Raw genomic sequence first — 24,560 nt, forward strand, 5'->3', positions numbered from 1 at the left:
TCAAACCTCCTCTAATCTCGAGAAAGATGGCCACGTCACCTGCCGTTGGATTGTTATGGAGCTGTTGGAATTGAGACTGATGTACCCATTAAGATGAAAGAGACTCCGAGATAGCTCATTAGATCCTGAGCGCGAACAGTTTCACCTCCGAGACCAAAAGCAACCTGCCAAAGCCAATCTGTCCGCCGTGTTTGTTGAATAAATCATGCAATACGTGCGCGCGCGTGTGTCTTTTCATCGTGATTGTTCTGAAGTCTGACAAGGTTAACAGACTTTTGGACTATATATTTTATCTAAAAGATTGCATGCTTTTTTTTGGGATGCTTATCTGATGCTGTGCACCCTTGAAAACTAGTCGTGTCATGATTGATGGGGATCCCAGCTTAACCTGAGTGCCAGACCCCCAAGTTTTCCTGTCATCTCATGTCCCTTTTGAGCTTCCAGGGCGTAAATCTGTTCAGAGAGACACGCTGTGCTATGCCTCTCTCGACGATTGGAGCCACTGAAGAGTTTAAAGCACATTTTGGTTTCTCATCTGTGACAGAACAGAAGAACAAAAAAAAGAGGCTCATGTTGAATTGGGGGAGTAATCAGTGCTAATTTGGCAGGCGTTCCGAAAATGAACTCACAGCAAAGTACCGCCGCCGCCTTTTGTGATGGATCAGCGTATGGGTCATAGCTGGAGCCTGAGAAACTGAGGTGGCTGCTGATTGGATTACATGAAGATTCAAGTGTTTCTGCCAGACTGCACAGATGGACAATATTTGCATGTCTGATGTACGGCTACAGAATCCCGGCCCAGGCTCAATGCTTTTGAGTTTCTCATCGCTACCCTGTCCAACGCATGAGCGCAGATGAAGGCAAGCCAATGAGCTGCTACTCTGTGCACCCTCAGTTTAATTCGTATCCCTTTGGCCAGAAGAGGATCATTTAGGGATGAATGACCTCCAGTCTGTCATTGTATGTCACATTTACATTTACAGTTCAAGCTGTAACCCAACTCGAACCTCAATCTTTGTGTTTTCTTAAGCACAAGAGTCGATGAAAGGTGTGATTTCTTGGGGTGGGTGGGGGGGTTGAACTTGGAGAGAAGTCTGAAAATGAAAGCCAGCCATTCACCAGCAGAGCTGAGCAGTCCTCGTATGCTTCTCCCAGGACCTGTGGCCGTGCCGCTGCTGGGCTTTGGCCGGCCGAGTGCGAAAAATGCTGACCGCCATTTTCCAGACCACCACGGTAATGCACTTAACTCTCATCAGAGCACGTCACTCTCTCTCTCTCTCTCTCTCTCACTTTCTCACCGACACAGATCCCTGGTCACGGGCCAGTTCCAGGGCGTCTGTGACGGCTGCCAACACGCAATCATCACACTTCACACCTGGCAATAACATTAGCAGAGCATCCTCTGACAAACTGTCTGTTTAAAGTGTTAGAAAAAACAGCCCTGCGAGCTGGCAGTTAACACAGCGCAGGGTAAGCTGCGATATTTGCCGTGCGGCATGAAGGCAAGTCGAGCTGGATTTATGTGTGCTGTGTGGTGGCCGTGCCGAACAATGCCAGCGGGCACGGAGGCAAACCCCGGCCTGGCTGGCACGTAAAACGGCTTAAGCTTCGCTTTCCGCTCCATTGATTAAAACGTTCTCGAAATGTTAAAATCAATCCGAGGTGATTTTCATGGACAGTTTTGTCAATTCGACTGGACGTGAAGCAGCTTGACCTCTTCAATGGTATTTCTCATTGAATTGCTATGGTCAGAGTTCATAAAAATGGAACACCTTTTTTTTGGTGTAGCGTGTTATTTTAAATAACACACAAAGGCAGATCCCGTTGATGGCTGACTTGCATGCCTTGGCCTGTGAAACACCGAATCTCTATCTTTCAGGATTCGTCAGGATGATGTGTGTGTGTGTGTGTCTGGACTTTTACTGAGAGCTGAGAGACAGCTAGACAGATCCCAAACTGAGGTGGCGACAGCGCCAACCCACAGATAAGACCAACAAAGGCCCGAGCCGCCCCCTTTTCTCATGCCATATTCCCCCGGCTTTAAGAGCGTCTGCGGCATCCCCTGTCATTCTCGTCCGACTCGCCGGGCGATCGGGTTACACTGACTCAGGGCCCGGCTTTGTGAAACACTCGGCTCAAGTGGCCCTCTTGTGCTCCGGCATGTTCTCCGCCTGGCTTTGCCTCTTAAAACCTCAAGTGCGTGTCTTTCACATCCGACTGGGCACGCTCCTCCTGGAACAGAGCAAAGAACATGAGATTGAATTTAATGTGAAATTTACCATGCAGATTCACAATGCATACAGACTTAAAGAAGTTGACAATGATGCAGTCCATTGGGGTTATGGTATTACAGACATATCTAATTGCTGTATTCCGTCAGATTTGATAAGCCTCCTTATACAGTTTAGTGAAAAGTAAATGGGTCTAATTTTTGGTCAGAAAATGTGCAAGTGTGCTGTTTTATTCACATTATGGTACTCTTGTTACAGTGGGATTTGATAGTAACAGTGTGACATACATTTTAGATATTGTAATATTTTAAGAGTTTCAAAAATATACCATGCATAAATATAGCAAATATCAAGCTTCCATCTGTCCATTCCTTAGCTATCCATGCCATGATGAGACAGCCTTGTCCGTGCCTTCTCCTGATAGATCAGTACGATCTGACGCATGCTCCCCTGAGACAGTTAGCCGTGTACTCCACATGACACGTACTCAAGGTGAAGCATTAGCACGTCCTGAAGATGGCCGTTGATGAACAGTGTGCCTCGGTAACTGCGTGTGGTGAGGACGAGCGTGCGCTCCAAAGGTCGCTAATTACGGAGTGCTGCAGGTGTTTCCAGCTGATGAGCTCGTCTGAGTGAGTGGGATGTGGAAGTGTGTAATGGGAAATCACCGGCTGGAGGCCTGCTGCGTCTCATTCAGCTGACCGACCGCCAGAGACCCGCAGGGGAGACCTGTGCACTGATCACACTTCACATTAGGCTCATTGGAATTTCATGAGTTGTAATCTTGGGCTTTTTTTGTGTGTAATCAGTGCACTTTTCTAGCGCTCTCATGTCCGATCGACTCTGTCCTTCCTTGTCTTTCACCCTCTCATTCTTTCTCTTCCCTGCTGCGCACACATTTTCTGCACCCCCACCCCCCCTCAATCTGTCACCCACATTTAGTCATCACACTTTCTCTGTTCACATAGTCACTCTTCACTTGCTTCTTATACACATGCTTCTCCCTATACCAGCACCCCCCTTCTCCCTCTCTCTCCCTCCTTCCCTCCCTCTCTCTCTCTCTCTCTCCTTCTTACATCCCTTGCTCTCTGACAGACCTTTCAGCAGTAGGAATGCCCCTTTGCTCTGCTCCGCTCGAGGCACCAGCTCCTCCATTACGTGTCTCCTATTCTTCCCAAATGAGAGCTGGGAGCAAATTGAAATGCGCTTGATGTGAAACCCGAGGTGCCCAGGGGCCAATTCGCCAGGCTTCCGGAGGTGGGCCCCCTTTGCCCCCGCCGTGAGCTGCCAGTCTGCGGCGGCACTGCCAGGTCCCTCCTGAACAGCTGCAGGTCCAACACAAAGACAAACAGCAGCTCGTTAGCTCCCCATTAATTGCTTGATCCCATGGTGAGAGGGCTAATTCAGCCTGACAGTCGCTCTGACAGTAATGGATACGTGTTGAAACAGAGGTGTCTCGAGCTTTCTCTAGCACTAAAGGACATGCTCTTTTAAGGGACATTTTCTGAAGAACTTTTTGAATACTAAAAAGACACACACACACACACACACACACACACACACACACACACAAATATAGAAGCAAAGATCCTAACTTTGATGACACAATGTGACTGTACTGTACATCTTAACATAAGCAGCACATTAAACTGTCAGCTGGATTGGTATTATACTGTAGTCTGTAATGATTTTAACATGATGGGCTAAAATATAGACTTGACTGCCAACACGTGGGAAAGCTTGCGTTCCTGTGCGATCTGTCGACATATGTACGTCTCTTATAGAACAGGAAGTGTTTGACTGGCTTTGGCAAGAGTGTGAAAAGCAAACTGCAGGAGTGAAGCGCTTGTTTTGTTTTTAGACAGGAAGGTGGGCAGCGATCCATCTCTCTGTACCAGTCTGAGAAAAACGCTGTGTCTGTGGAGCAGTCACTCCACTCCCTGTGATATTCGACGGAAAATAGTCCACGGTTCACATGACATCCACTTGGTTTAAAATCACACAACATCTCGGAGTCAGAGACATAATCAGTGAACCATTGCGCCATGTAGATGAGCCGGTGTAGCACATCTGGGTTCGCTGTGGAGACAGTGAGACTTGTATCATATGTACAGTGGAGCGGAGTGGGATAACATCAGTGGCACACATCAAGGAGGGTAAAAGTTGTGAATATACAAACAAAACACAAAGATTGGCATAGGCCACGTCAGAGCAGTGATGCGGTCAAGATACTGTAGGGCGTTTGTGTGTATATCTTTGTTTCTGACTGTGTGCATCTCTTTCTCTGTATCTCTTTGTGTGTGTGTGTGTGTGTGTGTGTGTGTGTGTGTGTGTGTGTGTGTGTGTGTGTGTGTGTGTGTGTGTGTGTGTGTGTGTGTGTGTGTGTGTGTGTGTGTGTGTTGGGGGATGTGACAGTAGGCGTCTCTGCTGACACGCCTGCTGACAATCAAGCTTTGATCAACTCCAGTGGCTCCAGTGCACTACTCTGTACGAGAGAAAAGATGGTTTGATTATGTGAAATCCAATTCTTTTGACAGAAAAGGTACAATGTCTGCCAGAATGTAGTCACAACAATCCAGAAAGACAAATGGAAGGGTCAGTACATTTATCTTGAAAGTGTTCACGCTTCACTCTAGCCTTACACTTACCCGGTAGAGTTGAATGTTCCACTGAATGAAAAGGAGCCTGACAAAACATCAACCACCTTCCAAACACCTTTGTGTTAATTGGATACATTTGGGGAAAATATTTTCGTAGAAAGTCACACATGTGCATTTTTTAAACGGTAGTGAAAACATACTTACCAAGTTGAACAGGCTAGGGCTAAATGAGAGCGCTTAAGTGATTTGCCTGCGTATTTGCAAATAGCTGTGGCTGTGATTTTGGCCCTTGTGAAATCTCGGTGGTTATATGAAGTAATGACAGCCAAATTACAGAGCCTCAGCCCTCTGAAAAGCACTCAACACCTGAGAGGAAGTGGCTCTTAGGCTGTTGACAAGACTTGTTTATTTGGGATGCCTTGAAGGAGAGGTATAGTTTTACTTGCATCTCTTGTGCAGATTTCAATGCATTCATCATATGTTGTAAAGAGAGGCCAGTGTACAACACAGCATGTTTTTATGTGTGTTAATAGTTACTGATACACAGTGGTTGAACACTAGAGTTGTTAGCTATATGCTGGATGTCATCGCTTCATTTTGTTATTCTTAAAGCTGTTCAAGCAGCATTTAGGATCAAACCTGAATTCTCAGAATCTGTTTTTCAGAATGACTTTGTTTTAGTTTGAATGGTTTAGAGTGTGTTTTTTTCACCATAAAAGACAAAAAAACCCCCATGTGTTTGAAAGACCAAAAGATACCCTTTATAAGATACTTTTTTAGTTGCTTTCATGCAGGGCTCTGTCAAAATTATGCTGCACATCTGATGATATAATCCAACTCCAGAGACCCAAACCGGTCAGATCCGTGGTAAAAAGAAACCAAAAATAAAGCCGAGCTGTTCTCCGAGCTCAAAGTCGGGCCCAAAGCAAACACCGAGGTGCCGGAGAGACATGCAAAACGAGCCGCCTCAGGAAATCAAAATAATTACCAGGCCTCGCGGACGAAAGAGAGGAAGAGGGTGGGGGTGGCGGGTGGAGGAACGATAGCCTCAGTTTCCAGGCCCCGCTCAACTTAAATGACACCATTTCAACGGCCAGCGGGGCTACGGAGGAGTGTGAAGCTTTCGAAAATAAACTACAACAAAAGCCCCCTGCAGATCTCACTGCCGCTTGCATGGCCAGTGTATATGGAAATGTTCCACTGTTTCCGCTCCAGGGTACACCTCCCCTGAATGCCAGATACAAATATCCCTTTCAAAGACACTCTGATTTGTGTCCTTTTGTCCTCAAACCTTATTTGTGCCACTTTGGGAAACAACCAAAACAAAATGATTTGAGCGGGCTTATTAAATAGGTTCAACTCAGCACTTTGAAGTCGGCGTTCAAAGCCTCTAATGAGATTTATATGTAAATGAGCAATTTTACTTCCACTTTCTAGAAATCATAATATGATATTCTTACATGACATTATCATTTTATGAAGCATTTTAACTACCCTGTAAAGCATTGGGATATGAAACACAAGACTTGACAATCTTATTCAGGTGAACCGAATCTCCAAAACATCTGTTCCAGTCCGTGCAAGATCTCCTCACTCTTATTAACACCACCACATAGCCTAGCGCATACACACACCAACCCTTCCTTCCTCGCAGGAATCCCTGTGCTTGACCCTTGGCATTAAGCTGTGTCCACACAGTGAATATGCTAGCCTTAGTATGTGTATGCGCAAGTCGCAAGAATGGGCCCGTGTGTCCGCTAATCCCCGATGCACGACATGGCCGCGGCTGCTCAGTGTGGGGCTGTGGGCCGTGGCGGGCCTTGTAATCAGAGCTTGATCCCCGCTCAATGCGCTGAGGCTGCACATCAAATGGGCCTTGGTCATTTCTGCCGCAGCTAAGCCCGGGCCTCGTGTTCGCATGGCGGAGCACGACACGACACGCAGACACAGGTTCTTACAATCTGCCTTTGGGCCTGCGCCAGAATGCGCACAATCTGCCTACAGTCTTTTTTGCCCACCTGCCCACACACACACACATACACACACACACACGTGACACACAAACTCACACTGATGCATGCACATACTGTACACACACACACACACACACACACACTGAAGCGTGCACACACACATACATACATTCACACACAGAAAGACAAACACAGAGCTGTAAATGCAATGCAGAAAAAAATCTCTCTCAAACACACAAAAGTTTCTTTTTCTCGTTCTCTTGCTCTCACTCACTCTTTCAATCACACACACACACGCATGCACGCTCACACTCCCTCCACTCAGCATACTTAACAAAGTTCTTTGTTTGGGGGGGATGCCCGCCACCTAAGCTGCTTTGACAGTGACTGCTCGCCGCAGTGTTCCCGGTCCATCCATCTGTCACCGCGGCCTTCCTAAAAGACTTGCCATAACAGAGCTGAGAACAGCACAGGACCCTCTGTGCAGTCTGCAGACTTTTACCGCCGCTGTCACCATCTTGTGACTGATGGCAAAGACGCGTACACCTGATCTGGCCAATGGGCTGTCATTAAGGGGCTGATAGGCTCAGGACAATACCTGCCCAGGGTCGGTCAGCATTCCATCGGTGCATTCTTCTGTCATTGGCAGCAGGTCAAACGGAGAACACTAGAACTGTGCAGGAGGGTCCTCTCACCCTGTGGCTATCCATTAAAAATGGCATTTATATACTGTATAACCTATGCTTTATTTATGGTCATTTATATACATATGAATTCTGTGTTCTGTCGTTAAGCATTTTAGAATATGTCCAAATGAAAGTGAATCATAGCTATAAATGTTTTACAAGTGAAATTACCTAACTGCCTTGAAATATATATCATTTTATATAACCATTGCCTTTGAAGTTACGGAACAGACACTAAGTATGTACACATGGGTCAGAGTTTTTGTCATGATATATGGGCCAGTTTTGACTTTCCATTTACGATTTCTTGTTGTTCTGATGAAACACGACACAGCGTCGTAAATGTCACAAAGAGACTTGTCTCCCTCCACCTCAGATTAGACCTTGTCTTGTCCCACCTGTCAGCGCTCGGCCAGCGTCTGCAATGATTTAAGCCTCGCACCAATGTAATGGGAGAGATCTATCCGTGAATGCGTGTTCAAAGCCAGTACTTTAGTCTTAGATATCAAACATTTGGCAGTGCACCAGTGAGTGTAACCCAGTAACGGCCCGTCAGTCGGAGGGACCGGGGACAGAGTGGGACTGGCCCGCGAAGTGCCTTACCCTAAACATGACGAGGGGGCTGAAATCTTTCCTATCCTAACTTAGCTCACACCCTCCTTCACAACAGAAACACACACTTAGACACGTATAGACAAATACTAAACACTGGAACACAAATTAGAAATACAATTTAAAAACAGTCATATTTATTTCACACATTAACATATTTATTTATTCAAGCTCACAAGTTTCTGATCAACTTCTTGAGTCCAGGCCACTCAGTATCCTTCAAGCAGGGGCACCTTTTTCCATGTCACTAATGTTTTGTTGTTACATGAATCTCTGGTGAGAAATGGCCCGGCGGGGTGATTTATGTCCTGTTTGCATTGCCTGGCTCGGTTATAGGCGTGACGTGAGAAGAGCATCTGGAGCAGCAGGTTAATTGAGGGCGATTAAGGTGATTAATAGCTTTGTTTGAAGTCAAAACACAAGACAGAACGGTTTGTGTTACAGGCTAAACAGGCAGTTTGGTGCAGGGAAAAGCCATCAGCGGCGGTGGCAAGGGGGGGGGGGGGGCAAGGCCTGGGGACGTAAGCAGGACATGGGTGTGGGTGTGTGGGTGTGTGTGTGTGTGTGTGTGGGGGGGGGGGGGTCATTTTTGGGACGGGGTGTGCGTAGAACTGGGACACTGAGAGCAAGTTGCTAGGCTCACACAGACGGAAAACACACTCAATGAGTTGCAAACAGCTCCACACTTTCTCACACACGCATACCTTTATGAATTGAAAAGATACAAATACACACCTTCCCTTGTGGGTTACACAGAACTCAGGCCATCCACCCACATGCACACACACTCACACAGACTAAGAGTGTCCAAGTGGGAAGTGGTAGGCTGGCAGTGGTCAGGTGAGGTAAGGAAGGTATGTGCGTGAGTCCAAAAGGAAATGGTAATATTGACCTGAAGGCTGCGAGCTACAGAAGACTCACTGTGTCCCCTCTACTCTCGTAATTGTCCACTACGACCACTGGTGTTTGTGTGTGTGAGTGTGCTGAGGGTGGCTCGTGTGTTAGGAGAAAGGGAAGAAATAAGTGCAATGAAGGGCTTCATGGTGTGTCCCTATACTGGCTGTATAGAGATGTATGATTGATGTGTGATGCATGTGTGTTGGTGTGTACATATAAATTATGTCAGTGATTGATTTTCTTTGCATGTGTTGCAGTGCATTTCATATGTTTTGCCTTTTCTCGCTGTCTTATGAATGGGTAGAAACGAGTAAACATTGAATGCATGTGAAAACAACACAACTTGCGTTGTTTTTTTTAACACATCACTGTGATAACACATTCATTCTAAGAGTGTATGTTTTGCATATTTTATGCAATCTGTTTCAGTCATTTGTGAGGCTGGTGTGTGTATGTGTTGTGTCCGTTATTTACTTGTGTGGAAAAAAAAAACAAACCGGCTCTCCCTCTTGATACTCTGTAATTTTCTGCATTGATGGGGATGTGCCCGGGTCCTATTAAGTGTAAATGATATTCATTTGCACAGGAAATACTCCCACTGCCTGTCCTTGGGGCGTTGCTGGAGATCGCAGGCAAAGCCCCAGGTCAGGTATCGCCAGTCAGATGAATTGCTGAGTGGATTTTTCGCCAGGTACTGATTGTGAAATTATTGACTGCTGCCGGGGGGTTGGGTAATAGAAATTGTTGCGTGCCGCTCGCTCCATTTTGTTCTCTCTATATTTAGCCAAAATAAGTGTCACTTGAGCGATTGCTTGATTTATGGCTATGATCAAACGTTATAATGGCAAGTTTATTTATTCAGTCAGCTGGTGTTCTATTCCAGAGGAGGCACTGCGGGGAGAGGTGATGAATGTAATGAAAATGCCTTTACAGTGACCCGCCGCTCCATCATGTAGAAAACCATAATAGCTTACTCTGAGTTACTCTTTCAGCTCTGAAAAAGAGGTGCCTTATGGGACAAAATAAGGAAATGGTTCAACAGTGCTTTTCGATTACCATAGCAACACCGTTCAAGGTCACTCGGCTGTGATGACTACCGACTACATACAGTATCAGGTTAGAAGAGGACATTGTCTGATTTCAGGAAAACATTTTTCGTGGAATCGTACGAGAGTTTTTAAAGGTGACTGTTTCTTAAAAAAAAGGGGGACATGGACTGGCTTTCCGACATGGTTCAGCTTGTGGCAGCATCTGAGAAGATGTCCAGGTTGTCAAGAGTGGAGAAAGTAATATCTAAACAAGTATCCAACACGAACAAACAAGGAAGTATTCATTTGTGAGGGTGTAACTCAGTCACATCATCCAGTCAAAATAAAACGGCTCGAGAGGCATTCTTGTGTTCATGGGAATGGTCTTAAACACATGCCGCCGGGAAACCCTAGCTTGGTAATGGCCGCTACCCTTTTTTATTGATACTATATATTGTCACAGCTATTAGAATAAATTGCATCGTTTAATCCGCCCCATGGCTTCTCTTACTGCGAGAATTTGCGGAATGGATTGTCATGTCTGTAACCATAATCCTGTTAGAATAAATAGCCCTTAAACATGGTGTTGTTCTTGGCAGGTGAGCCAGCCCCGAGCTTGCTCTCGGAGCAGCTGCGCTGGCTACAGTGTGGCTCTGCTATCACGCCATCTCTGCTCTGCTCTCCTCTCCTCTCCCTCTCTCCCTCCGTCAGGCTGCCAGGGCCCTGCTCCCCTCCGCTCCCCTCTACTCACCGGGCCCGTTGCTTTTGGCCTGCCAGCTGTTATTCCTCTGCTGATCCCACGGCCCCCTCCACCCACCCTCCTCTACTTCCACTTCACTTGTCCCTCCATCTCTCTCTCTCTCTCTCACTCACTCACTTTCTAGCTCTCTCTCACTCTCCTGGCCATCAGAAACCCCAGTTTTATGTGTCAATAACCCCACTTTTCCCCCCTTTATGAGCAAAGAGCCATGGCACAATCAATCATGCTTAAGAAGGTGCCAATACATTTGCACACTGTTGTTATTTCTCTCTCTCTCTCTCTCTCTCTCTCTCTCTCTCCCCCTTTCCCTTTCTCGCTCTCTTGCTCTCTCGCTCTCTCTCTCCCCTTTACAGGATGAGAACCACGGGGCAATGCCAGGCCCAGCCTGAGTTTCCATAATGGAGCAGGGAGTGTGAGAGGTTCGCTGGTTAAGGTTACCCACAGAGGAGAATCAGACCTGCCCTGAGTAAATACCGTGCTAATGGTTTCACATGGTAAGGGAAGGGAGAGCTCAGGCTATTTTCATCCGAGTATTGCGGATACCCCCCGTTTCCATTAAATTCCTGACACAGCCTCTGGGAGCAGTCCCCTGCAGGAGATAGAGGTCATAGAAGGTTAAGCTGGGATTTCAAGTGAAGCAGGAAACAAGGGGCTTGGATGTAACTGACCCTCCCTCAGGTATCTGACATGAAGCCATAAACAGGGCAAGAGCACGAGAGAAGACTTGTAAGAAACCGCCCGCTCATACAAGCGACCTGTAATTGTCTCATACAAGCTTGTAATTGGCTGGTGAGCAATAACGAACCCAACAAACTACAAACGGTCTCTGAGGGATAAATGTCTGGATAGCCAAGGTATCATGACTCGGGAATAAACAACCTTCTCTCTCTCTCTCTCTCTCTTCTTTCATTCTTTCTTTCTTTCTTTCTCTCTCTCTCTCCATCACCTGTGAGGCTGTACAAAGCCAGGAAAAGGCTGTGGTTGGCGTTCCTGGGCTGCGGTGGTGGGGATTGTAACCGTATAGCGGCGCAGCTGCAGCCGCGGGCAGCTCCAACTCCAGCTCCAGCGCTCGGCTGTTGGGCCCTGCTGCTGCTGCTGCTGCTGCTGCCGGAGAGCGCTGGCCAGGGCAGGCCTGTAATCAGGCGGATTTGTGTGGAAAAACTCCACTGCACTGAGGGGATGTGGAGAGAGAGGGATGGAGAGAGGGAGAGAGAGAGAGAGGTATGGAGAGGGAGAGAGAGGGAGAGCGGGGGAACCCTATCCGGCCTGTTTCATTAATGTTTTTAAAGCTGTGAAATTTCAATTCCACGGCGGCCCGCTTTGCTTACAAAGCCCACTTCTCTCTGTTTTTTGGCTTCTGTGCGTGCGGGGACACCGGATTGAAAATTAAATCGACAGTTTTTTGGACTCTTGGGTAAAGGAGCTGAATTCAGCTGTCCTTTGGCAGAATATTTCTGACAGAGCATCAAAACTATTTTTTTTCTCTCTCTCTCAGATTAATATGAAAGTTAATGACAATTTAACAACAAAATAGCTCCTATAATGTACCCAAATGCTGGCCTTAACCCGTCATGCGATGTGTGTGTTCTCTATGTAGGAGGGCATCTTATGTGACGAATATGGCAGAACTTGAACTATTTTAAAGAAACGGGTCCAGGGCAGGCTGCTTTGGTAGTGCACAACCTTGAAGAGTAGCCCGGCTCGAAAAAAAAAAAGCTAAAATAAAATCTCAAATGTTGCCCCGTCAGCCTAATGCTGTTTAGAATTCATAGAGACATTCACACCAGCAGAGGTGGGCCTTCGTACAAAACCAGCGGACCTGGCTGCATACAGATGTCACGACCACTCCGCTCCCCCACTGTCTCTGTGGCGGAGGAGTGCTGCCTGGTGTTTACTCGGAGTCTTGTGACACACACACACACACACACACACACACACACACACACACACACACACACACACACACGGTCCGTGAGGGTCTGTTTTACTGGGCACAGCAGGTGAGGCCGAAGTGGCGGTGCGGCGGCGGGCCAGGCGGGCGGCCCACCCACACTGAAAGAGACACCCCGGCTCAGGAGAGAGGGGCTCAGGGCTCGGGGCCGTGTAACCCTAGAGCCCGCGTTTCTGGGGCGTGCCTGCCAAGCGCCAAGTGCCGGCAGGAGGAGGAGCGGGCGGGTGGAGGAGTTGTGGGGGTCGGGGGATGGGGGATGGGGGTGGGCTGCCTGGTGAAATTCTGCAGCCGCCGAGCGCTGGCAGCGGCATCAAAGGCCACCCCCCCCCTTTCCTCCGTGCCCCCCCCCCACCATTCCCACTTTTGAGCCCTGATCCTAAACGTTGCTGATACTCACTCCGTCAGGGGAGAGCGGAGACGCTGGATATCTCGATTACACAAACATGTCGGGGGTGGCTTCACGCTAGGTGCCGTCTGTTAGGATAAATAAACCTCTCGGTGGAAGAGTTTCGGGAGGGTCTCTCTCCCTCTTCCTCTCTCTCTCTCTCAGTGACTTGAAACAACACCTCTCTCTTCCAGTTCCGTGGGCCAATGGCAGCATGTACTGTATGTGTGTGTGTGTGTGTGTGTGCGTGTGTGTTTGGTGCGGGCCAGGGTGAGCAAACATGCCCGTGTGTAATGAATATGTCTGAAATGGAAATGAGGAAAGGCAAGGAGGCTAAAAGCTAAGCCCTGACAAAAGAGAGCGGCTTGAAGTCGTGTTTGTGGACTTGCTGCAAAACGGACTTATGTGTTTTAAGCGCTTTAAATTGCTAAATGCTCCGTCAGCTAACTGGCGTTGGCTCAATAAACCTCCCTCTTCGACCCACCCACCCACCCACAGCCGCCCAAAGCCCCACAAAGGAGAATGTTAATAAAATGCCAACGGGAGGGCGATTCAGGCCGCCACAAAAGGATGGAACAATATGGCTAATCTTCTGTCCAACACAATCCTAATGAGAAACGAAGCATTTGGAGAGAGGTCAGAATCCATTAAACCTCCGAGACACACTTCAGAGGGTGGCCCAGTGAAACGCGGCATGGGGAGGAAGATGAATGAAGCCCTTCCTTTGCTTTGAGGAAGGGAAATTAATTTCCATCCATGTATTATCCTCTTTTTAGGCCAGGGGAAAGAATGATCTTCCCCCTGGTGACAGATGCTTGTCTGTTTGTCTTGATGAAAGGAAACAGTGATGACAGTGTGTCCTGCGACGGCTTAATATTCTCAGATCCCTCTTAATGGAAAGTATGCAAACAGACATCATTGACACATCATCTGTACGCCCCCCTGTCTTTAACGGGATTGCGGCTCCCCCATTGTGAGGCTCTGTATAAAGGCCCCTATGTTTCCAGCTCAGATACCCAGAGATAAACGGCACAGAGATCAGTGGAGGCAGGGCCCGAGCCAGGGCTGCTATCGCTCCATGTTGACGCCACACGGTCCGGAGTTGTCAAAACTATCTGGCTGCCATATCGGGGAGAGATCACAATGGAGAGCTGGATTTAAAAAAAGAGGAGAGGCGAGATAGACATCGCCAACGGGTCAAACAAACCTGTTAAGGCTCCAGAGTGGAACCCCACTGTGGGATAAAGAACAATGTTGCCAAGGCAACATTATCAGATGGCCCTGGCTTTTGTAGCCCATTGTGGAAAGGTTGGCTCTTCACGTGTGCTTAAAGGGATAATCCGGAGTGAAATGCACTTTAGATCAATTTTTCGGACTATTGGGAGTACATACGTTGAGTTGACACCAAAATCATGTCATTCGGATGTATTTTGAGAAAGTTCGAGTTCACCGTTTTTAGCCAAAACTCGTTAGCCTGTAAGTGACCGGGGCAGGTCCTTTCGCCACTACAAAACGCTATTTGTATACCTCTTCTACTGTTCCAAACAACACTACACTTACGTGGTAGTGAGTAGAGGGTCCCTAAAGCCAAACCGAAGTATCCCCACGTCTTTATGTGGTCGGATAGAGAGTCCAGAATGAATTTAATCGAGTCAGTACCTCCCGGAGATGTCGCTGCGGCAGCTGCGCAACGCTTCCACAACACTTTACTAACATTTCCGGAAAGGTACTGACTCGATTAAATTCATTCTGGACTCTCTATCCGACCACATAAAGACGTGGGGATACTTCGGTTTGGCTTTAGGGACCCTCTACTCACTACCACGTAAGTGTAGTGTTGTTTGGAACAGTAGAAGAGGTATAAAAATAGCGTTTTGTAGTGGCGAAAGGACCTGCCCCGGTCACTTACAGGCTAACGAGTTTTGGCTAAAAACGGTGAACTCGAACTTTCTCAAAATACATCCGAATGACATGATTTTGGTGTCAACTCAACGTATGTACTCCCAATAGTCCGAAAAATTGATCTAAAGTGCATTTCACTCCGGATTATCCCTTTAAGGATTGAATAGCATACCTGTAGTACGGCCAATGCTGAGTAAAACTGTACTGGTACTAGTACGTTCATCCTATTTTTGTAATGCTGCTGGCTCCAGTGTCCAGGATTATATGTGAATATTATGGTTTGTAAATACGAATTAGCTACCATTTTGCTTGTCTGTCAGTCTGGTATATATTACCCATAATGCTTATCTGTGGCACACCTTATAAATCAAGAGGGTTAGTAGAGGAAGTTAAACATCTCTGCACTTGACAGGGTTTCTCTGTATTCGCCTGTGTCCCTCTCATCAGCCGAATATAGACCATCTAAAAGGCTCTTTCATTATTGGTTTTCTTTGGAACTCAAAGGAGTCCCAGAACACCACAGAATTTATTTGGACATCATTTGCTCTAAGAGGACTGAACAGGAACCTGGAGTGTTTGTGATTCACCTCTTTAAACACACAAAGGTTCTGGGCATAAGTTCTATCACTTCAAACTTGTCATAACAGGACCATACATGTAAAGTAGACTTGTGCTTCTTATTAGTTTTGTGAGACATCATTACTTGTCAGTATGTTGGTGGAGTGTCATAGTGGCTTGTTTTAAAATAACAGGAGAAAAGGCTCGGACGGCAAAGTGAAGTTTGTCAGGAGAACGTTTTGAGAAGATCTGAAAACTAGTTGATCAAAAACTCTGAGTAAGAAAGATTGGAAATATTCCAGTTTATATGCAGTTCTTAATATTTTGAGGCAAAAAGTAACAATATTTCAAAGCAAAGTTGTGGCCCTTTTAAACTCAAGTTTACAGAAGGTGTCTTGATACCAAATACAAAAGGTAACAATGCATGTAGTCACACAAAATATTTATATTTTTCAAAAAGTACTATAATACAAAGCAGTATAAAATGTAAATATGTTAGTAATAGGAAATAGTGTCAAATTTCTGGAATTTGATCTGTTAGTTATATTTTTATTTTTGACACCATACATTTTCAAGTACACTTTTCATAATGTTGCCCTATTTGATATTAGATAATGCACTTTGCATGGATGATACAAAATGGTTGCATTTCCAATAGATTCCTAAATGCAGCCCACGGCCAGTCCTAATGTAGTATACAGTAAGACATGGATGACCTTTCTGTATGAGCTATTCACCTCATCAATAGAGACTCCACAGAAAAGGGCAAGGGCCGAACTCCAGTGTTTTTAACTGAGCTTGTGTGTGATGGCGATCTACAGTGTTTGTTAAGCTCCTGCTGACTGACCGGTCTGGGCTCATGGACCAGGTTGGCTGCCATGCCGTGTGTTAACCTAGACTGGTCAACGATAACACTTTTAATCAAAGTCCTCTGTGGGTCCATGAGGCCAGCGGAGTCCGTGTAAGGTCTGAGCTGGGTGTGGAGCATGGGCAGAAACAGGGGCTCGTGGAGGAGGGCCCTCGAGTCCTCCAAAGCCCCCCACCTGTCCAGCGCTCTATCCCTGCCAGGGCCCGGGGGCTCCACTGCCAGCGACCCTTTGGGCAGGTTGTCTTTGTAACTGACCTCCATGGGCCGAGGTTTGAGCCGCTCGTCGGTGGCCTGGCAGAGGAGGCTGCAGTCAAACAGAAGCGGGTTACCTCTGTACATGGGCATGTAGGCAGGCAGCCCAGGCTCGGTCAGCGGCGGGTCAGTGAAGACCGGGGAGAGCGGCGGGTGGAGGAGCACCAGTCCGGACATCTCCTGCATCTCCTTCTGCCGCAGCTCGCGCTCCAGCATGACGCTCTCCAGCTCCTTGTCGGCAAAAGCGCGGCGCTTTCGCATCCGTGCGCTGATGGAGGGGTAGTGGATCCGTTTCAGCCAGGGGTCCTCTTCGACTAGTGGAGGTTTGCTGCCTGTGGCATTAAAAATAATTAAGCTCCTGTGATTCTACATGCAACTGAAGAAACACACACTGAAAATGTATCAAAAAACATTTGATTAAAATGTCTTTGAATATCATTTCAAATGAGATATCTCATGGACTACAGATTGTCCTACTTATTAACAAGATGTAAAAGACAACTTGGAGCCTTGACAGTATGATGGCATGACAATTCAATATACACATGGGGAAAGTTATATGAAACCCTCTGTACTGTCTATTTTGTTGTCAAAATTCCAGTGTAATTCGGTACCTCCATTTGCATAAATTTAATTACTTTAAATAAACACAAACAGATCCCCTTTCCCTCTGAGGATTCAGACACGTACAGTAATCACTGAACTAATCCGGTCTCTCTCCCCGCTGCCTAGGAGGCCGCGATGTGTTAATGAGATACGTGTTAATTAGCACTTACCCTCAAGAATACTTTTGACTAGAAGGCTGGGTGCTCGTGCATAGCGCTGGCAGGCTTTGCGTCTAAGCGATGGGGTCGTCCTGTGGCCTTTCTTGCCCTATCAGGAAATGAAAGAAACAAAACACAGGAAATTAAAATATGTGTGAATATGCATTTTTACAGGATAAGATGTATGTTGCTACATCTCAGTAAATGTGCTGCTGCTCTGCGAAAAACAAATTATCGGATTCTATGTAAATTGACTGTTGGTCCACATACTTTTATACACGGACCACATTATCATGTTAAACAAAAGTAATAGTACCTTGCTTTACGTCAGCTGGTAAAATATAAAACGATTTACAGATTTGTAATTAAAAATGCGTATCTTCAGATACATAAGGACTGCTGTTTTCTAAATGCCCTGCAAATATTCTAATCATCTTACAACAGTCAATAAACAACAGACTATGCTACTTCTCAAACTGAGCAAGTGCATTCTTAGGTTTGCTACCAGTTGTCCTCCGATGTTGAATGCGCAGTGAACCCACCTCCGTTGCTTGCTGTCTCCTCAGGGCGACCTGTGCGGCCATCACTCGTTGTCTCTCTACAACGAGGAGACAGTTTGCGCACTGACAGTCACGCCAGCGACAGAAGCGCTTGTGACCTTTCAGGCATGACACAACTCCGTGGTTTCGGCAGCGAGCGCACTTAGGGCTGCGGGTCAGCCTGCGCGTGGGCTGCTGCTGCTGTTGCTGTTCCTCCGTCACCTCGGCTCCCTTCCCGCCACCTCCGTGACGCGCCACGGGCACACACCCGTCAAGGCTCTCCACGTCAATTTCTCCTTCACATTCGGATTTGAGTGAGTCAAGTTTTGTCTCATCTAGCTGAAGGCCTCTTTCCAGTTGAGTGGACATCTATGTGAAACACCTTCCACGCTGTAATGCGAAGATGGTCCGAACTCTTAAGTCGTCAACAAATGAAAGCTGCAACCGAAGTGCACGAGTCGCCCTCTCATCCTCAGTTTTTACGCACAGGCTAAAATACAAAAGCGCCCGTGCGCGAGCTGGGCAAACTCTCTTTGGAAAATATGAAGTGATAGACTTTTGAAATTATAACCCCTTCAGCTGCTCTCTGAAGTCCAATCGGGTTGTTTCCAGGAAAGGAGTCTCACGCCACTATGCGTCTGGCAAACGACCCAAAGTGTGTAAGGATATGTTCCCACAGGGTGCGCAGCGGCACCTGCCCGACCCACCTCGACGTTTTAAGGACAAAGCACAAGCACTGCATTTATGGATGTCTTCCCAAGACAGAAAGTCAACATTGACGTGATGTCACACGGTTTGACGTTCAATCACGGAAAAACCGTCCCACTTCTACAATTGCACTGACAAGGAAATCGCAGTATGGAAAATGAAAACTTAACCCCTCTGTCTTGTTTAAGACACTTTGCCAATTAATCTGAATGAGGTGTTTTATATTTACGTATCGTTTTTACATGACGATATTCAACAGACAAAACGTTTCTGACTGAATTATATTAGGTATCGTAGTTTAAAGGCTGACTGAATTTGCCACAGGCTTTTCATTTAGACTTTGCTTGTTGCACACTGTGAAATTATATTGGCAATCAATTTCAAACCGCTTCCACCTCTAGCCATTCATTCAGTAGAATGCTGCAGTCTCTGAAAATAGCCATGCCATAAATTCTCATGGGCCTGTGTTTTAACACACAAATGCTACACCTTAGGCTGTGACTTATAATTTCTCAGTTTACATTCTGTCAGTGGCATGAGTACATACGTACATTGCCACTACACCAAAAAGTACTAGTTCTACTTGTACCACTGTTTTTTTAACAGCATATTATTTACTAGTTTGATGTACCAAGACATTCATCACAATCCATAGCTGAATTACAAGGGCTTTAACTGCATTGTTAAATACATTTGTATGGTTTACTTTGTCCTCAATTTCACAGAATTGAAATACATGTGTATGGACCTTTAAAGCTTATGACTTGAACTGTCACAAAAGTGCTCTGTAATCATGTTTTAAATGTCGATCTATTTAATTGAAACCCTGATCAAATTAATCAGAAAATGAATTATGGATGAAGCACACATTTGATTTACTTGCAGTCACAAAGCTGCCCAACTGCTTAGAGTTCATATGTATGATATAATTTTACATAATCGAAGAAGAAAATCATGCAATTAAAAATAAAACCTAACCTAAAAAGGTAAAACTATAGCCTCAGTTAATTGCATTAATTGTATTTCACGGATTCTTCTTGAAATGTTGCAGAATGAAATCAATAAAATGATGTCCTACTTTCAGTTTGACCTTGTATATTGTATGAGTGTAAACAGGTGTTATGGATGCAGGCTTTTACAAGTGTTTTCTTTGTGAGACAGACACACAGCCCACAACAGCACCACCATGTGTCACCTCAGATGAACCTGTGGACAGAATAATTGGAATAAATAAACTACACCATTTGGCCTTGACATGAAGTAATTAAGTAATGATTAGAGTATTACCAACAAAATTGGAGCGACATTTAATTTAAAGTAGAATTTCTTGAACCATTTCATTCAAAACGTTCAAATATATCTAATTTAATTCAGCTAATTTGAGGTTTAATGTCAGTGTGAACCATGTAACATATACAGATAGTATAACTGTTTTGTCAATATTTTGTCAGGCAAAGAAATGACAAAAGAGATGGCAATTGCCATACTACAGGTTTGGCAAGACAAGGTAATCGGGCCTTTTAAAGGGAGTCTTTAGTGCCTCCATGTGGGCGTTCAAAGCCATCACACTCCAGATGCCACTTTGACAGGCATCCTTATGTGTAAAACTAAAATGTTATTTAGTAGACTTTATATGCACCGTATATCAGCTAAATATATGGCTTACTTTGCATTTGTGTTGAGGACATTTATTGAGAGATTCTGTAGTAGGTTTAGACAGGAAACTGAACTCATGACCTTGTCGTACTTAGACGGAGTTCCAATTGCAATGGATATTAACAAGAACAGCTGTGCCTGCTGGTCTTCTTTGGTTGCCTACAGTACATAAGGATCTGACTGGGCCAAGCCAAAAGTATCTGACTCAGCAGTCTGCAGGTTGACTCCTGTTATTGACATCTCTCCCCAAAACAGCTTAGCACAAATTAATTCATGCTTTTATGCAGACATAAATGCATGGTCATTTAAATGGGTCTGTGTTTAATCGATGTAGGTTAAGCTTGACTTTGGCTGCGTATTCTTTATGGTGATTCAGTGATTGTTGGGCCTCTGGGATCACTGGGATAACTACAGGGTATGGACATGAAAATGTATGATAAAGCCACTTTTGGCCTTGCTATAAGATCCTTTGTGTTATTTGTACACAATATAGTTAGGGAAGTATTAAAACATAGCATGTGTAAGTTGTTTTAAAATAAGTAAGGCCCCTAAAGCTTAGAGGAAGTGAAGATTAACGGAAATGCATTTTTAAATAGACTCCATTTCAAGAGGTTTAATATTGTATAGCATACTTGAACCCGTCATTTTCCATTCAGGTTACGTACTTCCACTGTGAGAATAATGGTGTTGTATTTTTCAGTACTGCAAAGTGTAGCCTTCATCTTTCTAATTATATGTCACTCAACAAACTGAATCTGAAGATGAAGGCTGACTCAGTATTTCAGATTTGGTGTGTTAAGTGCTGTATGGTCTTAAATGATCCATTCTTCTATCATGAATGGATCTCTGTCACCTTTTCTGCTTTTATGAACTCGAGATCATGGCAGAATACATGAATGCATACATACAAAGCATTCATCAATTTCTCAAGCACCTTTGCATCTTTAAAACGCAGCCCGTGGGTGATTTTGGAAGTGCGAAACTACCTGTGAGCTTCTCTCAAGGGCGAAAAAACAAACTCCACTTTCCCCCCTTTCTCCAACACCAAAGGCTCATAGAGTGTTTGACTTCAGTCAGGTCATGAGCAGAATTTCAACCATCTTCAAAGTGGTATGGCGGAGGGGTTGCATTCAACACACGCCTGGAGTTCTGAAATCCCTGAAAGGATGTAAAACTTCAGTAAGAGAAGGAATTGGCGTGCTGCCATCTCAGGTGCACAGAAGCATGGTCAGGAACTCGTTTGAGAAGTGGCCCCTGAATGTCGTACCAAAATTGAAAAAATAATAAAAAAAAGAAATGGATTTCATCGTCACATTTTCAACCGATATCACTAGATCATGACTACAATATTGTGTATTATGAAGTAAGATTGAACGTTTTCCAAACGTGTCTATCAGTGGATGAGTTGAGGGGTGGTGCCCCAGTTTAACGCTCTAATTGGGCCCAGATGAGTGTGGAGGAAACAGATGGGTTCATATGGGGATGTGAGCAGCACCCAGACAGTGAGCAGGCGCTCATCACGGTCAAGGGGCCGCTAAGATGGAGGGGGTGGGGGTTGATGGAGGGGGGTGGGGGGCGGTGGGCAGGATAGATGCTGGCCTGGTTTAGTATGGATACCATACCTCCTCGCTAGTTCCAGTGTGTGTGCTTGGCGAGCGCATATGGCTGCTATGGAGTAGCTGTAGGGGGTTTGTGCCATCTTTGTCAGAGCCGTCGGAGGTGCCCGGTGGAGAGAGAGAGAGCGCCGGCGCGGTGAGGCCCATGTGGGCGCCGTGCCGTCTGACGAGATGCTTGATGACCCGGAGAGTGCCGCAGCGGCAGAAGTTGCTCCGCCACGGTCCATTTGAGCCGAGGCGTTTTTCCGTTGTTTGATCGTCGTCTCCTGCGCCTCTGTGTCGCTTGTGCGTCTCTACGGCAGTGGTGATGAATTGAGTTTGTGCCCACACAGTGCCATCTAGACAGAGAAAGGAAGTCTACCAAGCAGCGGGCCCTCAGAGTTTACCAAACTAGAGCCTACTCCTGCTCTAGATGAACTGATGTTTTGGTGCAAGGTGGCTATACACAGTATGCTATTCCGTGCTGGCAAATGTTGCAATGTGTGATTAAGAGACACCTGGAATAAATTAGCTTCCTGTTCCTTTCAGATGAGTACTGTGCTGAGGTGTGCTGAAGTAAAAAGGTGGTGTTTTGAAAAGAAATGGAGAGAGCTAAAGGATTTTAATGGAGAGAGGTGAAGTCGATCTGAACCAGGCTCCAGTTGGGTATCGTTTGTACTGCGCAGTCTCAGATCAGTTTAGTGTCATAGATGTGACACTGAGCAGTAACTCATCTGGTTAAATCATGACCAACATCAGAATGTGCCAGGAGTGCCAGGAGGGGGTCACTGGGACTCTAGGTGGTATTCCAGTATAGCCTCAGACTCTCCCATAGGTCGTACTGTACACCTTCTCAATGTTCACCTGCTGTACTCTGTTGGGTTTTGAAGTTGGCAGTTGGAGGTGTGGTATGATGCAATATGCAGTGACAGGAAATTAATAAATTAGCACTTTTTGCACAGAACCCCTGTCATTTTATGAATATGAATCCACCTGTTCTGAACAAAAACCAACAGGTTCAGGTGTAATTATAATGCTGTTACTTCCCTAATTATTTTGCTAATTCATTATTTATTATGCTACAATGTTTCGCACATTGATCTTTTTCATTCATTCATCATTCATTTTTTTTGTCCCCCTGAAAAAAATATCTCCCTTTAACTAGAATATGGCATTCCCAGTGAAGCAGTAGGAACAGACATTATCAGCTGTAAATTCTACTAATTGCTGGCACACTCTATACCATTTTACCAATATTATCAACATATTTGTGAGCACTTTGCTTTAATATTCATTGAAGTACTCTTAATATGCAATGTTTTGATCATATTCCAGGAAATGCTCAGATCCCACAAGCCTCAATTCATTTTTATTCTGAGTGATGCAGTCTTTTCTTCTCTACTCTAAGATTAATTACTTTCGCCTGCTTTTGAATACATTAGAATCATCACTCAGACACCACAAATATCTGTTGAAGCATATGAGTGTCCCGAGCTATGGATTAAGATATTATTGAAAAGATTTTGAGCTAACATTTGTTGTTGTTTGTAATCTCTCTGAATGGGCTCAAAAGAAGAGGTGATGTGGAAGCTTAGTAGTTCATGTTAGATGGTAGAAATATTAACTTTAGAAAACACAGAATTAAGCCTCCCAAACAAACTATTGATTGTGCATCTTTTGAAAGCCAAGAAAAATAAATTTACATAATTGCAGAACACCACCTGAATGTTAAATAAAAGCACCCATAGACTGACATGCTGCTTTCCGATTTGATTTACGGTTCTCTATTATTTAGTCTTTTATTTTTTTAACATTTTTTTTTTGATCATCATTCAAATTAGGGATACCTGGCTTTGTAGCAACCTTATAGTACACTGTTTCTTGATGATACCTAACACATTGTGCCAAACAAAAACGAAAGATAGCCAACTTGCAATTCAGTGCGGATAACCAGCATATGAATTTTCAAAGATATTCGAGCAGAGATGGCCATGTAATTAACCAGGTGTATATAAAGCAGGTATTCTGCTCATGCATTTCCCTCTTTGCATCTCTGAACCACCACAAGGTGTGCCAGCATGCTATTGCGCAGTTAAGCATTACTGTAGGCCCCTAATTCCACCATCTGGGCACACCTCCTAGTGCATCATCTGCCAGTCCGTGTCGTGCCACCTCCTATGGCACAGTGTGGCTTTCATGTGCGGAGCCCCACAGCACCGGGGCAGCCAGCATTGCTTTGTTGCTCAGCGTGAGTATTGATCGCTGCCAGATCTGACTCAGGTTAATGAGAGATGTTCAATAATGCATATGCTGTTCTCCCTCTCTCTTCACCTGCGTCTTTCTCTCTGTATCGCTTTCTCTCATTCTTTCTTTTTTTCTTTCTGGCTTTCCACTCATTACAGTATGTCCATTAACCCTCTCTATCTCTCTCTCTTGTAATTTATTTCATGCTACAGTATTATTTTCTCACCTCTCACACACACATGGTATATTTCTTAGAAGAGGTAGAGACAGAGATGGAAAACAGATACTTGGGATCCTCCCCATCCATGTTTGACTCTCTTTCACTTCCAGATAAGAATGAATGTGTGAATG

At 45.3% G+C, this 24,560-nt stretch overlaps 1 protein-coding gene across 1 annotated transcript; it reads right to left on the bottom strand.

Annotated features, from left to right (window-relative positions):
* Window positions 1-16,010: 16,010 nt before the first annotated feature.
* Window positions 16,011-18,699, bottom strand: dmrt2b (doublesex and mab-3 related transcription factor 2b). Its single transcript, XM_062555980.1, has 3 exons — window positions 18,010-18,699; window positions 17,480-17,576; window positions 16,011-17,035 (listed from the first exon to the last, which is right to left on the bottom strand). Exons 1-3 carry the CDS (start codon window positions 18,373-18,375, stop codon window positions 16,317-16,319), a joined length of 1,182 nt encoding a protein of 393 aa, XP_062411964.1. The 5' UTR covers window positions 18,376-18,699; the 3' UTR covers window positions 16,011-16,316.
* Window positions 18,700-24,560: the final 5,861 nt, after the last annotated feature.

This window comes from Sardina pilchardus, chromosome 15 (genome assembly GCF_963854185.1).
Source record: "Sardina pilchardus chromosome 15, fSarPil1.1, whole genome shotgun sequence".
Lineage (NCBI taxonomy): Eukaryota > Metazoa > Chordata > Actinopteri > Clupeiformes > Clupeidae > Sardina > Sardina pilchardus.

Excerpts from the sequence above, each read along its gene's own strand:
- dmrt2b (XM_062555980.1), bottom strand. The coding sequence starts at position 18,375 with ATGTCCACTCAACTGGAAAGAGGCCTTCAGCTAGATGAGACAAAACTT. Across the intron at positions 17,577-18,009 it reads GGAGACAGCAAGCAACGGAG|GGCAAGAAAGGCCACAGGAC; the intron begins GTGGGTTCACTG and ends ATTTCCTGATAG. Across the intron at positions 17,036-17,479 it reads AGTCAAAAGTATTCTTGAGG|GCAGCAAACCTCCACTAGTC; the intron begins GTAAGTGCTAAT and ends TTAATGCCACAG.